Source organism: Acinonyx jubatus, chromosome A2 (assembly GCF_027475565.1).
Source record: "Acinonyx jubatus isolate Ajub_Pintada_27869175 chromosome A2, VMU_Ajub_asm_v1.0, whole genome shotgun sequence".
Lineage (NCBI taxonomy): Eukaryota > Metazoa > Chordata > Mammalia > Carnivora > Felidae > Acinonyx > Acinonyx jubatus.
The window spans coordinates 53,788,408-53,803,111 of NC_069383.1; the positions used below are offsets into that span (position 1 = coordinate 53,788,408).

The 14,704-nt window shown below is 41.1% G+C and overlaps 1 protein-coding gene across 2 annotated transcripts in view; it reads left to right on the forward strand.

Moving 5' to 3' along the window:
• RAPGEF5 (Rap guanine nucleotide exchange factor 5) overlaps window positions 1–14,704 on the forward strand; it is a 224,282-nt gene that overhangs the window by 50,003 nt on the left and 159,575 nt on the right. For both annotated transcript variants that reach the window (XM_027075113.2, XM_027075114.2), the window contains exon 6: window positions 13,237–13,303. In XM_027075113.2, coding sequence (XP_026930914.2) covers window positions 13,237–13,303 — 67 coding nt within the window. The remainder of the gene's footprint in view (window positions 1–13,236; window positions 13,304–14,704) is intronic.

A 14,704-nucleotide genomic window follows, 5' to 3' on the forward strand; every position in this document is an offset into this window, starting at 1 on the left:
CTTCTAAGTCTCTGTAAAATTATGCAAGGAAGCCACTTAGTATCTCTATGACACGCAATTCTGTGTAAATGCATTTTGTGGATCTTTTTTTCCATTTAGAAAAGAATATTTGAAGCAGGATGGGAAATGGAGCTGCTGCAGGTTTCTAGGCTAATTTGAGGAAACAAAATTCCTGTTCTATACAAAATAACTTTTATAGATAATTTGAATGAAGTGAGTGAATAGGTTGTCGAAGGTACAATCTTAGGGAGAAAAAATAACAGTCATGGTATTTTATTCAAAACGAAAGCCAAATCAAGTGACCTATAAGTGACTTTTTTCTCACTCGTGTATGTGTGTGGGTGTGGGTAGGTGATTGGGGCAGGGTGTTGGTTGGGGATGCTGAAGTAACAGCACAGGGAAAGGCGGCCTCATAGTTGATTCCGAACTAGTGAGAAATTTGTGGGGTGCCTGGGTGGCTCAGTTGGTTAAGCATCTGACTTCAACTCAGGTCATGATCTCGCAGTTTGTGGGTTCAAGCCCCGCATTGGGCTCTGTGCTGACAGCTCAGAGCCTGGAGCCTGCTTCGGATTCTGTGTCTCCCTGTCCCTCTCTGCCCCTCCCCTGCTCATGCTCTGTTTCTTTCTGTCTCTCAAAAATAAATAAACGTTAAAATAAAATAATAAAAAAAAAGAACTAGTGAGAAATTTTAGAATGTAGGCTGTGAGGAAGCATGGCTGTTCCAGTGCAGCCGCCATTACAGCAGGTGCCAGCTCACCATGGGTGGGAGTGGGAGTGGTCTGAATGGACAGAGCCTATGAACCTCAAATACATGAAACTGTAGTCTCCAATTACAGGGCAGTTAACATTTAAACTGTTGTTGAAAGAGTTCTAGAGGATTGCTAAACTTTAACTCCTCCTACACTCAGATGTGTAAAGAAAAATTTAATGTCTTCATTTTTCCTCTAAGCAATCTCTTGTTTGTTGTCCACGTGAGCCTCTGTCTTGTAAGATAGCCAGAAAGAAGGAAAACAAACCCCACAATTTTAGTCTAATCCAGTAGAATTATTCTAATAAGATAATGTTAAAAGGTGTTTGGCACCTTTTGGTAAAAAGGTTCAGTGTAGGCCCACTCCCTGTTGCTCATCAAGACAGCCTCTGGAATGTGGTGAGTAGTATGGGTCTCTTAAACCTGGTAGAGGAGGCTCTCTTCTCAGGGTGGGCCCTTTCCCGTCCCCAGTGATTTTGCTAGTAGATGGGCACCCTAATGGCCCTTGAGGTATAACTGGGGTGTTGTATTGGCATCTGCTGAGGAGCCTGGGACTTGTATAAACTGGGTTTGTCCATCTTGGCTCGGTCAGTGCCTCTTGGTCCTGCCTGGCTGATGTGCCCTCCTGGGTGCCTACTGGCACTGCTGATGCTCCTGAGGTCTGGCTGTGGCTTCCACAGACCCCCTATTCAGCCACTTGGCCTCTGTTAAAACAGCTCTCTCTCTCATGGCATCCTAGCCTGACTCTTCCTGATTCTAACTATTTAAAAACAAACAAACAAAAACATGTTCATTGTTGTTATTTAGCTATGTGCTTAATTGAATGGTATTTTGACCTTCAGATTCTTAACTAGCCAGCTGTAGGGAAATCTCAGTCCAGGGGTTAAGATGAATTTATTAGCATTCATGATTTCATGTTCTAGACAGAGAAGCAAAAGGATACTTGAGATAGAACAGCGTGCAGGGCATTGACGTTAGGGAGAGCGGTGGCAGGTTGAGGCAGTGCAAGGTAGCTTGATGTGGCTGAAGCAGTGAGTCACAGCGAGAAGAACTCAGACTTTGAGAAGGGTGGGGAGCAAGTCTCAGATTGATTGCAAGGGTGTCTTAAACCTATAGAAAAGACAAACATTATCTTTACATTGAATAGAGAATGACTTAACTGTACATGGGTGATACAAAACAAAATAGTTGGTTACCGGAATTCACAGTAACATTTATGTCATGTGTTGGTGTTATCAACATGTATAGAGTTTATGGGTCTGTGATCCATTTCTATGTAAAAAGCATCCCCTACTTAACAACTGGGGACGAGCTGGCTTAGTCACTTCGCCTAAGCTTGCCCTGGCAGTGACAACAATGAAATCAATAGTAGCAGTAATGGTTAATACTCCCTGCTCACATCGGTAGTGTGAAGTTACAGATGAGGGAACTGAGGCAAGGAAGGTTACCGAACTTGCCAAAGGGACAGGCCTCTATACTTGGTGGCAGGTAGGTGAATAGAAGGCAGAAGCTGAACTTGGAAGTGACCTCTATGGCCATGATTCTCAACCATGATCCTTTCAAAAAGAAGGAGGTATAAGCTGAGATCTACTAAATCAGGCTTGGGATGGACAGATGAGACACATATTAGTACTTTTTGTTAACTTCTAGTAAGGCTCATGTACACCAAAGTTGAAGTCTGCAGTTCCAAAAAGTCAGCCATACAGAAAGAACTTGGTTCATAAGAAATGTGAAAGCTAATTCAATCAGATTTGCAAAATACTATGCAAAGAAGCCAGATCAATACCATTATGACAAAGATTTTATCAAACTTGGTACTTACTGCTGCTTGACTGACACTTCTGAAATTGCATACGTGTAGCTTCATGAGCATTTAAGTTTGGAAGAGAGTCTAGAGTCCCTAGATAATTGAATTTGCTCCTTTGCTTAGGTAAGGAGAAGGGACAGGGAGAAGAAGGTCTGGGAAAAGGCAACTCTTTCTCAACAGGCATTTACTGTCCATTAGGTTTGTGCGAGGTACAAATTTGTGCTTGACTCTGTGGTGATACGACCATATGTAAGTAATGTCTCATCTTTTATGAGGCCAGCATTATTAGGACAAAGTTCAGAAAGGGAAGCAAATGTGAAAAACAGAATCTTCATCAACAAATATTAGCAAATAGGACCCAGCAATATATAAAAGTGATAATACATCATGAGAAATGGGAGTTTATCCCAGGAATAAAAGGATGGTTCAAAGTTTAAAACTCAATCGATGTAATTCACCAGATTTAATCTAAAATGAAAAACTGTATGACAAATTCCATAGATGCAGATAACACATTTAAAAAAAATTCAGTATCCATTCATGATAAAAAAAAAAAACTCAGAAAACTAGAAATCTAAGGAAGCCTCTTTAATCTGATAAAACCTTACATAAAATGTATGGCTTATATCATACTTAATGGTGAAAGACTGAATGCTTTCCCACTAAGATTGGGATCAAGGCTAATGTATCTCCTTTTAATCACTTCTCTTCACGAGTCAGTGTAATAAGGCAAGATAAATAAAAGGATACAAATAAGAAGGAAAGAATTAAAGCCACCTCTTTTTGCAGATACATAGATAGAAAATCCCAGGGTATCTAGAGAAGACCTACTAGAACTAATGAGTAGTACGTTTAGTAAATTCACAAGATACAAGGTCAATATACAAAAATTATGTTTCTATATGCTGGCCCAAAAAAACGTTATGAAATTCTTAGGTACAAATCTAAAAAGTGTGCAAGAGCTATATGTGAAATACTTCATCAGTCTAGTGGGAAAAAAGCCCAAAAAACAAATTAAGTCTTAAGTAGAGGATCTCTCCATGTTAGTGGGTTAGATTACTTAATCTGTTTTTTAAAATGTTTATTTATTTATTTTGAAAGGGGTTGGAGGAGCAGAGAGAGAGGGAGAGAGAGAATCCCAAGCAGGCTCTGCCCTCAGCACAGAGCCCTATTTGGAGCTCGATCTCCCGAAGTATGAGATCATGGCCTGAGCCAAACTCAAGAGGTGGACACTTAACCAACGGAGCCACCCAGGTGCCCCAAAGCTCATTATTACTAAGACATTAATCCTCCCAAACTGTCGTGTATCTTTTCAATGGCAGTCATCTCCTTATCTTTTGACCTCACCATACCTGCATAATAATAAAACCTGCTTTTGGTAGCATTGACCCATGAACAGGGAGTGTCCTGGGAGCTCAGTCCTCAGACTTCTTTCTCTACTCTCACTCTGACTGTGCCTTCACTCAGTCATGTACCTAATACCAGCTGCATAGTAATACTTACCAAAGTATAGATCCCTGTCTCCCCTTGGCACCCTACATACACTAATGCTACCACCACCCACTACCCTGTCACCTCCGTATCCTGCCTAACTTTACCTTTTCAACCTGATATGTAGAATCAAGATGAGAAATGCATTGGCATCCTTGATTTTTGAAGTGGTGCTGGATTGACCCCTTCTAACTGGGAGATCAACTTCAAGTCTCCTGTACCTATGTCCCAAACCTACCTTTTGTATTCCTGACTTTTCCTAATTAGATTCTCATATTGTGCCCTTTGGGGAAGAGGAAATTAATACTGGATGAGGAAACCTTTTTTTAGTATTTCTCAAAAAAATTTCATGATGGAACTTGGCATAAGTTTTGTATTAGGATCATAGGTGAAGAAAATTTCCATTTACTGTTTTAAATTGTTTATATAAAAAATGCTATAAAATCAGCTGCTCTTAGTCTTTGTTATTACTCATCACCCCCTCGCCCAGGGAAACACTAAGCCCTCCAAAATTTCCATTGTTTACAGAAAAGGCTTAGGTGTGGGAACAGATTGCATATTTTTATCAGAGAACATCATTATTTAAAAGTAGTACAGGAATTTTAAGAAAAACTGAACTTTTAGGCCTGGTTGTGCTAGCATTTGAAATTTGGCTGTTTCATTAAATATTAACCGATTAATCCTGAAATCTTCAATATGAAATGCAAAAAGACCATTTGTATCAATGTGGATGGAAATGGAATATATTATGCTAAGAGAAATAAGTCCAAGAAAGAAAAATACCGTATGATTTCATTCATGTATGGAATTAAAGAAACAAAACAGATGAACATAGGGGGAGGGAAAGAAAAATAAGAAAAAAACAGGAAGAGACCTCTCAAATACAGAGGGCAAACTGAGGGTTGCTGAAGGGGTGTTGGGTGGGGGAATGAGCTAAATGGGTGATGGGCATTAAGGATGGCACTTGTTGGGATGAACATTGGGTGTCGTATGCAAGTGATGAATCCCTGGATTCTGCTCCTGAAATCCTTATTATACTATATGTTAACTAACTTGGATTTAAATAAAATTTAAAAATAAAGTAAAATGTAAAAAATAGATATTAGTAACAACTAATTTTATTCAAATATATCCTGGACCCTCAGTGAAGCCTGTCACAATCACATTTTAGTAGTATTTGGTAAATTGCCTCTGTAAGCCCAACTAGTAGCCCCAGCCTATGAAAAATTAAGTTCTCTTTAGAAGATTGAACAGGTATTTGTATTCATGACATCAAAGATCTCAAGAAAAATCGAATTCTCATTCTTCGACCATCCCACTTTTTGTCATAAGAATTTGCTTTGTCAAGCAAAACAGATATGTCCAGAATATAGATGTTATAGAAGGGACAGTGCTTGAGTGTCCAGTATGACACCTTTTTTACCCTCCTGGGATCACTAGGTATTAGATATGGTGGCGAGTGAGTCTGTGATCCTTGAGGAGCATTCCTTTTGGTAGTGTCTAGGATTTGGTATCAGTGATTTCTTAAAAAAAATTTTTTTTTTGATGTTTATTTATTTTTGAGAGAGAGACGGAACATGAGCAGGGGAGGGGCAGAGAGAGAGGGAGACACAGAATCTGAAGCAGGCTCCAGGCTCTGAGCTGTCAGCCCAGAGCACGACGTGGGGCTTGAACCCACAAACTGTGAGATCATGACCTGAGCTGAAGTTGGACACTTAACCGACTGAGACACCCAGGTGTCCCTGGTGTCAATGATTTCTAAGGAAGAAAAATTTCAAATCTAGCCCAGGAAATATTTCTGTAAGAGAAAGTTCCTGAAGTTTCCTTGCCTGACAGCAAGTATGGAACCAACTCTGGGTTGTCCCTGGGGAATATGAGCTGTGGTATCATCAGCTGACTTCTCAGGTTGGTGGAGGAAAGAGCTCCTCTTTCTACTCAAGACTCCTTCTTCTCACTGGGCTATGGGTCCTATATCTCCGTGGAGACTTCCCTTTCCTGCTTTCTCCATCTCTCTCTGTTGGCTATTCACCTTCAGCAAACAAACGATTCCCTCAATCATAATAACAAGAAACCAACCTACCTTTGATCTTATTTCCTCTTCTAGTTACTTCTCCATCCAGCTTATTTGCTTTATAGCCAAAGTTCATAACCCTCAGCACAAAACAAAAACTCTTTAACAGTATCAAATGAGGCCCTGATTAGTCTGGCCTTGGCTCTGTCTCCTGCCATTTCCCACTTCCTGGTCCCGATAACCCTGCTGTAGTTTCAGGGCCACTCATTATGCATCAGAATCTCACCCTGGCTATCCCTTCTCCCAAAAAGTGGCCTCTGACAATCATAGATCAGGTTAAGTGGCTCCCTTGTGTTGGCAAAGGATCTTAAATATGGATTTTGCTAAACCCACTGAATGTTTTATTTTGTTATCATATGTGTGTGCTGGGCATCTCCTGTTTGTTGTGGGATCATGTTTGAAAGATTCCTGTACAGTTTGTCTTGGTTCTGGTGTTTTCCATGCTCTATAATTTCATCAGACTCTAACAAAAGGTGGTCTCAGGTCCATCCTGAATGTTGTATTTCCCTCTAGTTTCTCTAAACCAAATAACACAGGGCAACTTAATATCAGCTCGGCTTTGTTGGGGGGCGATGGTGGGAAGTAGTGAACAGGCCTGTCTGACATCCCCCTACAATGGACTCTGCCCTGTTAGAATTCTGATTTGGAGATAGGTGTGTTCTCCACCCTCCTTAGGTCCTGATCTAGAATATCTCAGTTCAGTGTGAAGGTCAAGGTGTTGTGTGTGTATAAGAAACACCCAGACACATATGAAACCCCTGGGAGGACAGGAATAGCATTTTATGGGAAATCTGGCTGAGGCCACATCTCCTGTTAGGGTCCTCTGTAATGTGCAGCATGCCTGTGCTCAATATAGTGTTGGCACAGGTATGTCTGGAAGGTCATGGATAACACCTCAGCTGGCTTGGCACGTGCTAGTTACGCAGTCTCCACTTCTTGAATTACTCCAAATCTTTGCACTCCAACAACCATAAAATAGACATTTCACACAGTTTCCTATAGGAGCAGTGTTTTGTGTTGTGGTAGCTCTTGGGAGCCCACATATGCTATTCAGTAGTGAGACCTAGATGGATAGACAGAACATGTGCGTTTTTGAAGTTGTATCAACATGCAAATGTAAAGTGGTAGTATTTGGATACTATTTCTGTAATAGAATGCTTCCAGTTTTCCACCCTGAAATACCAGGAAACTTCTTCCAGGTAAAAATAAAGCAGGATTTTCTAACTCCAAGGTGGTGTTGATTGCTCTTGAATCTTAAGGCACAAAATGTTTTGGTAAAATCTGGTTGAGGAATGTGAGTTCTGTCTCTTATATAGAAGATGTATGGCAAGCTTTATTATTATTTTTTTTAATGTTTATTTTTTAAGAGAGGGAGAGAGAGCATGAGGCGGGGAGGGACAGAGAGACAGGGAGTGAGAGAATCCCAAGCAGGCTCCATGCTGTTAGTACAGAGTCAAACACAGTGCTCAATCTCAACAGTGAGATCATGACTGGAACTGAAATCAAGAGATAGATGCTTAACCGACTGAGCCACCTGGGCACCCTTAGCAAGCTTTATTTTTAAACATTTTTTTAATGTTTATTTTTGAGATAGAAACAGAGCATGAACGGGGGAGGGTCAGAGAGAGAGAGAGGGAGACACAGAATCTGAAGCAGGCTCCAGGCTCTGAGCTGTTGTCACAAAGCCCGACGCGGGGCTTGAACTCACAGACTGTGAGATCATGACCTGAGCCAAAGTTGGAGGCTCAACCGACTGAGCCACCCAGGCACCCCCTTTTTTTTAAAATTTTTTGTTTTGAATGTTTATTTATTTTTGAGAGAGAGACAGAGCATGAATGGGGGAGGGGCAGAGAGAGAGGAAGACATATTTTTAAAAAACCTAATTAAGGGAGCCTGGGTGGCTCACTTGGCTAAACATCTGACTTTGGCTCTGGTCATGATCTCATGGTTCGTGGATTCAAGCCCCAAGACTGGAGCCTGCTTTGGATTCTGAGTCTCCCTCTTTCTCTGCCCCTCCCCCACTCATACTCTCTCTCAAATAAACATAAATTAAAAAACAAAAACCTAGTTGGAATAATCTCAAATCCATTATACTAATTTTCACGAAGGAATTCTCACTAAGGGAATTTTGGGAAGGCCTGCACAGGTACCAGTTAAATCCAAGTTGTTAGAAATTATCTTGAGCCTGACTGGTATAAAACAAATTCCATTGCCCAGATAACAGGCCCTGTGTGATCCCTCCTAAGACTCTTTATTGGAACTCAACACGTGGTGACTATTTAACCCTCAGAGCTGAGAGTTTGTGTTGGGAGACATTCTTGGGTGGAGACTTCCTGTTCTTTGCTACTGCAGGATGAATTGTGCAAATGATTGTCAAATAGTTGGCTGGGTTGGAAACTGTCACTAAGTCTACACCAATTATTTGTTAGAGGAAGATGAGGAGGTGGGGGTGATCCTCACCTTTATTGCTATTACTTCACTTAAGAGATTTTCAGAGTCACTAGATCTTTGGTATTTGAATTAAGAAAGTCATTGTTGAATTTGAATGAATAGCAGGTCACTGAAAGACAGAATTGCTGCAGGGAGCTGGGAGAATGATAGAGCAGCTAAGGGAAAGTGTTCTTCAGTATAAGCAGGGTTCTTCAGCTGCACCAACCATAGATAACAAGCTAATACCTTGTGCAGCAGTTGTCCCAGGATGGTGATTCGTAGCAGAGCCTTTCTTGAAGTTGCTGGTACTCAGTGCATTTATTCAACAGTTATATACGGAATACCTCTTAGGTACTAGGTTGTGTTCTAAGTGTTGGCGGATGTAACCGTGAACAAAACAGAAGTCTGTATTCCCATGGAGCCTATAGTCTAGTAGGGGAGGACAGACATTTCATAAATAAACAGATTTATGTGGTTAGAGGTAGAAAACTTTATGAAGATACATAAAGTAAGAAATGAGGGATATCGATATGGGTCAGGAAAGGCCTCTTCAAGAAGCTGAGAGACCTCGAGGATGTGAAGGCATACGTGAGGTGATATCTGAGGGAAGTGTTCTAGGGGAACAGCGCAAAGATTCTACAGGGTAGCCAGTGCAGAGGTCTAAGGCGGAAGCATTGAAGGCAAAGCAAGTGTGAAGAGAGGGAGAAGTGTCAGCCAATGTCAAGACTTGTGTGTTATACTGAGGGACATGGAGAGTCATTGGAGGATTTTGAGCAGAAGAGGAACATGATCTAATTTACATATTAACATGACCACTCTGGCTCCTGGGTGTGGGTAAGAGATCTGGTGCCTGGGACAACAGAGGTGGTGGTGATAGAGGTGGTAAGAAGTGGTCAAATGGGAGGTACATCTTGAAGATAGAGCCAGTGGGATTTTAGGATGCCTACAGTGTGGAGTACAAGAGAGCAGGGATCAAGCATGACTTACAGCTGGGGGGATGGGGTTGTCATTGATTAAGGTGAGGAAAATTGTAGAGAGGGCAGGGATTGGATTGGTTTGGTTTTGTTTTCAGTGGGGACTGGGTAGAATGATCATGTGTTTTGTTGGATGGTTAAAGGGACAAAGGCAGCTTTTGCTATTCCTGTGTCCTCATCTTGGCACCCTTAGATACTGCAGACCTCTAAAACTTCTGAGGGCATCTGCCCACAGTAGCAGGACTCAGTACTTTCTGTTGGAGAATTACTGGGCCTGGCTTAAGTTGTTGGTAAGCAGCAACGTTGAGAAGCAGCCATGGGAATTCATAAATTTGTAGTGCGTGATGGGCCCAAGCTTCCTGCTGGCCCAAGCACTCTGGGATGGGTCTTCCTTCCTGGGGTCACTCCCTTTCTCTTTCTGTCTCCTGTCACTTGTCACTGCCATTACCTGCTGATTCTAGCCAGGGTTTCTTTGCTTCCCATCTCTAAGCACTGACAAACCACACAGAGCTTCTCTCTTCCTCTTCTGTACACTGATCGCTTTTCATAATAATGGGAAACTGTACAAGTATTACAGTAGATTCTTTTCTTTATTCTCCCTTGCCCTGTTTCATTATCTGTTTTAATTTGATGTGTGAGAACTTTGTCCTCACTGGGTTGCACTAACCTGTATTTACACACGTAAAATCAGAATTTGTCTTATTTCATAAAAATACATTTGCTAGGCAAAGAGAGTCTGGTATTTCTGGGCATTTTGGCATAGAGCTGGGGAGGGAACATAGTGGTGAGGAATGAGAGGAAGTGGTGAGGAAGGAGAGTGGTTAGGTGTTACCATTCCCTCTTTCTTCTTTTTTTCTTTTTTTCCTTTTTTTTTTAAATTTAATTTTACCCTTCCCTCTTTCTAAGCTCTTCCACTGTTGGCCTGTTACTACCAGACCTGCTCCTAAGACCTTTCTCTGTGCCATGTCAGATGCAGGTGCCTGATGGTATAGGAGGTGGTGGGGGGATGGGGCCGATTAGCATGAAAGGAAGAGTATTTCTGAATTCTAGAGCTTTCAGTAGGCAGTGGGGTAATCCCTGGTTTGGACTCTAAGAAGAGCAGGACCAGGTCTGAGTTATAGAAAGATAATCCCAGTATCTATAGCAGATTGGGCACAAGAGGAGAAGCCAGAGACAAAAAAAGTTGGCTAGAAGATAAGAAAAGTTTGTGCAAGAGAAGTAGAGGGCTTCTACTTCCCTTGTCAGTGAGGCTTAACAGGGGGGAACTGAAGGAAACAGAGGGAATGGCCATAGAGTGAGCATGGAGCTGAGTCGTGAGAGGTGCTTGTAGAACCAGTGAAGGCAAGAGGCAATAGAAGTACAATGGAAGTTATGTTGACTTCAAGGAGCCTGTAAGATCCCCAAGTGGGTGAAAATAAGGTTCCTGGAATTGCTTCCCACTGCCCCTTGGAAGGCAGATGATAAAAAAAAGGTGAGCTCACAGGAGGTACAGGGGCTGGAGAAAGACTTGGGAGCTCTGGTCACAAATCGTGGTGTTGTGGTGATAACAATGGGATTAGGGCTGCAGGACAGTTCTTGGGAGGTCATCTATCTGTCTTTCTTACACATACTTCCCACACATATTTCTTAAACAATTTTTGTTGGGGGCCCCCGGGTGGCTCAGTTAGTTAAGTGACTTTTGGTCACAGCTCAGGTCATGATCTCATGGTTTGTGAGTTTAAGTCCCGCATCGGGCTCTGCCCTGACAACGCAGAGCCTGTTTTGGATTCTCTGTCTCCCTCTCTCTCTCTCTCTCTCTGCCTCTCTCTCTTTCTTTCTTTCTCAAAAATAAATAAATAGACATTAAGAAACAAACAAACAAACCTCATTTTGCCAAGGTGTGTTTTGTGCTGGAAGAATGATGATAGGTAGTTCTGCTCCTGAACAGGGACTTGATTATTTGTCAATAAGCCGGCAATGGCTCAGCCATTACTCATGAAACAGCCATTATCAGTCACACACATAAGAACTTGCCTTGGAATTTTGAGTTCCTTTCAGCACTTTGTTGAAAACACCTTCATGACGGAATCTGTGCTGGTGCAAAATACCTCATGCCTGTGAACTAATCATTGAGCTATGTGCTGGGGTCTGAGAAACGTGAGCTGGCATGACCAGCCCCTGCTTCACTGCAGGTGTAGACGGGTGCCGAAGCCCTTGCTTGGTGCTCTTGTGCCCAGTGCGTTTGGCTCTTAATTTCCTGTCACATATGTTCAGTCACCTCAGCGTAATCATAGAAACCTGGTTTGTTGGCTTAGGTTATAAAGGGTTATGAGTCTCTTCTCAGTATAACTTCGTGTATATGGAAACCTTGTGAATAGATCATTTTAATAATGGAGTTCATTGTTCCAGGTATTCATTATCAGGGGAACTTGCTTTTTTGGGAGTAAGGGAAGTTAGAATGCTCAGTTCCTACTGTTTTTAGTAGGCAGGTTATTAGCTAACATTTCAAACACTTTGCAGCACAGGTAATTAAGTTACTTGACAACATCAACACTGCTTCGTACCTGTATCATGCAGTTCTTGTAAAGGTGGTAGTTTTTCATTCACTGCTCTGATTTAGAGGGTTGTTTTTTTTTTTTTCCTGTAAAAGGTTTTAAAAACGTAGAAACAGGAAGCCAATGCCAGAATTGATCTGACTCGCTTTTCCCTTCTTAAAGAGCTTCTCCTTAGCCCTCCTGCCCTGCGAGGCAAGTGCTTAGGCTGGCCCACTGCAGTTTTCAAGATTGAAATCAATCATTGGATTGCCGTTCTGATAACACTGCCCTGCAGGGCAATTACCACCAATCCCTCCAAATCCACAGAACGTGGTGAAAGGGATTGCTGTGGAAATAGATCTGGGAGACAATTACATATATTCAGTTGGCATTAATTTTTTTCTTTGACCAAACAGGAAGAAAAAATTTCATTTTATAAAGTTTGCTTTAAGTAGATAATTTTAGTACACCTGAAACTGGCGTAATATTGTGTCAAATATACTTCAATTAAAAAAGGAGTAGGTAATTTTATATGTTAATATATACATTTATGTGGTGAAAATGTTTTCACAAATTACCTCGCAAAGGTGGTTTTCCTAAACAAACTGATCTTATACTATATCGTATGTTGTATGTCTCTTTAGTTATTTACATATGCATATTTTTCTTGGCTTCTCAACTGGGCTTAGGTATATTAAAAAAGAGTGCCGTACTTCTGCTGCTATTGTATTCCACATAATTCCTGTCACAGTATTAGGTCTGTAATAGACCATTTCAAAACAAATCTATTTTGGGTGAAACTCAAATGTAGTGGGAAATGCATGTTTCAGATTTTCAAAATCTGGATTTAGACTAGGAGGGAACTTCAGTACCTAACCACCTCCCATTCACATCTGCATATGCTTCGTGCATGCCCACATTTGTAAATCTATCACGTCAGGACTATTCTGTGATATCATTAGGAAACACATACTCTATCCTCGGGGTTTAATTGGTATATTATAAAGAGGTTCTTGCTAATTGAGTTTGAAGGAACAGTTGGGCTGCAACAGAGTTGTGTCCCCGGGCATTATTGACACCACGTTATTTACATGGGTACTTTCACTAATGTATTATACAATAATGTCCTTATTTGTCATGTGTTCTCCATAACTTGGTAGATAAATTTGAGCTTAGAGTAAATTGTTCTTGGTTTTTCACAGGTCTCATCAGAAAATTGAAGACTCAGAAGAAAGCAGTGATGAAATTCTTGCTCGTCTAACGTCTGCGGTAAGGCCTTGCAGTTTACCTGCCTAAGGGTGCAGAAAATAATGAGGGCCAGGGTCTTCAAAGGGAGGCAATTTGGGTAGTAGTGCAGAAAGACACTTGCTCTGTGGTTGCACATCGATGTGGGAGGCCCACATCAAGGCAAAAGGAGACATGACTTTGACTTACTACCCTCAATGCAACTTCTCCAGCAAGATCATACATATTCCTAGTGGAAAGTTCCTGGAACCTTAGTGGAGGCGTGATAGTTGATTTTTAAAATACAGTATGACTTAACCTAGGGAATGTTGTGACCTGTTGCACAAAGAAGAAAAGACGACAGGTTTCATTAGAAAAAAAAGAATTACCTCAACCAACAAAAGGTTGGTTTCTAATGTACTAGGTTGCAACATTTTCATTGTTCTCTAAAGCCACTAATCAGAGTGGGTAATTGCCTTGTTAGTTGAAGAAAAGGTCATGCATGCCCTTCTTAACACAAAAAGCAAGCTGTGGTTGCTGATCACTGAGTCCTAGTTTTTGACAGGCTCTAGTAATCCTATCTGTTAAAGTCTTTACCCATTGGTTTGGCTTTCTGGAAATTTTTCTAGCCTTCCCAAAGATTCTCTAGTTGTGCTTTAACTGCATTATTGAAATGGTAATTGCCGAAAATTATGCTGGATTATGTACATGGATGAAACTGATCTTTCACAGAGTTTTATACACCAGGCCTTAGCATCTATGCACACACCTTGCAAGTTGAAAGTTGCCTTTCCTACTGTTCTGGAATATAGCTTAAAAAAGTAGTTTTTGACTAAATACAGTGATTGGTAGTGTAAAAACTTCATGTGAAATGGAATCTTGAAGCATGTTAAAAAGATTTAACATGACCTTTGCCGTTTTTTATTTAAAATTTCTTTATTGAGGTATAATTGACAGACAATGCAGACAATGTTACATTAGTTTCAGGTGTATAACCTAATGATTTGATATTTGTATACATATATTGAAAAATGATCACCACAATAAGTCTAGTTAACATCCATCACCATCTATAGTGACAGAATATTTTTTTGTGTGTTGTGGACTTTTAAGATTTGCTCTTTTAGCAACTGTTCATATATCCAGTAGTCACCATGCTGTATAGTACATCCCATGACATATTTATTTTATAACTGGAAGTTTGTACCTTTTTGTTTTTTAAGTTTATTTTGAGAGAGAGCGTGAGCAGGGGTAGGACAGAGAGAGAGAGAGAGAGAGAGAGAATCCCAAGCAGGCTCTGCCTTGTCAACGCAGAGCCTGATGTGGGGCGCAAACTCACAAACCACAAGATCATGACCTGAGCTGAAACCAAGTGTCAGATGCTTAAGTGGCTGAGCCATCCAGGTGCCCTGGAAATTTGTACCTTTTGACTCCCTTTACCTGTTG